Consider the following 948-nt stretch of genomic DNA (forward strand, 5'->3'; position numbering starts at 1 on the left):
GTGTATATATATATACATATGTGTGTGTGTGTGTGTGTGTGTGTGATTATATGTATGTGCTTATGTGTATCTACTATAGCCGTAGTATGCGATACTCGATAAAGCCTTGTTCACTGCAGATATATCATACCTCCACTGGGATCCAGGCATGCTCCCCTGCAGCAAAGTTAACATCCTCACACGTTTGCTCTAGCTCGTCGAGGATACGTGCAATTTCCTGATGACTCACGTCAACACCAAAATTCTCAATCAGCTCCGAGAGACAAGGTTCCATGAGATGTCCTTTTTGACGAAAATCAACACCTTGATAGCCCTCGCTATCAAACAATGATTCACTTGTTTTATCCGATAAAGGGTTGCGTACGGTATCCATCGTAAATGATCAAATCTAAAGTATCGTGAAGAATTGTAAATGCAAGCTAAACAGTGCTTATTTATGAAGTATGTTCCAGCCTCTTGGAGGCAATATATAAGTCCTGTTGTTATTGTCTGTTCATGCAAACTTCACACTTATCCAACGCAGGTGGCCTCTGTCCAATTTAAAAAGAAATAGAAGGGTTTATTTTTACAGAATGTATGTACAGTTGTACATACACCTTTATGTAGTTTCAAACATAAACCAATGAAAGGTTGACCATGATTTGTAATTTTGGAGTCTTGGAACTTTTTTTCTTAAGGATACCCGATACACCCAGCTCATCACCCAATGATCAGTACTAAAATGGACCAACTTCAAGCATCCGTATTTCTCAGTGGCCATTAAATATAAAGATTTTAAATAAAACCCGAAATATGGAGTGCAAGAATATTTTGTTGGGGGTTTATTTAAACCCGTGTATTTTGCTATAAAAAAAAGGCGTTAAACCTTGTATATATAAATCGTGAAATAAATATGCGTTTCCGTTTAACTTTTTTTCAGTATATATATATATATAAATATAAATATAA

The 948-nt window shown here is 36.0% G+C and overlaps 1 protein-coding gene across 1 annotated transcript; it reads right to left on the reverse strand.

Annotated features, from left to right (window-relative positions):
- Positions 1-130: 130 nt before the first annotated feature.
- On the reverse strand, positions 131-373 carry SARC_17295 (hypothetical protein; the record flags this gene model as incomplete). The annotated part of the gene is made up of 1 exon (XM_014288609.1): positions 131-373. A coding segment is annotated over one exon (243 nt), but the record flags the coding sequence as incomplete, so codon positions are not given.
- Between the last annotated feature and the right edge of the window lie 575 nt (positions 374-948).

Source organism: Sphaeroforma arctica, assembly GCF_001186125.1.
Source record: "Sphaeroforma arctica JP610 unplaced genomic scaffold supercont1.10285, whole genome shotgun sequence".
Taxonomy (NCBI): Eukaryota; class Ichthyosporea; order Ichthyophonida; genus Sphaeroforma; species Sphaeroforma arctica.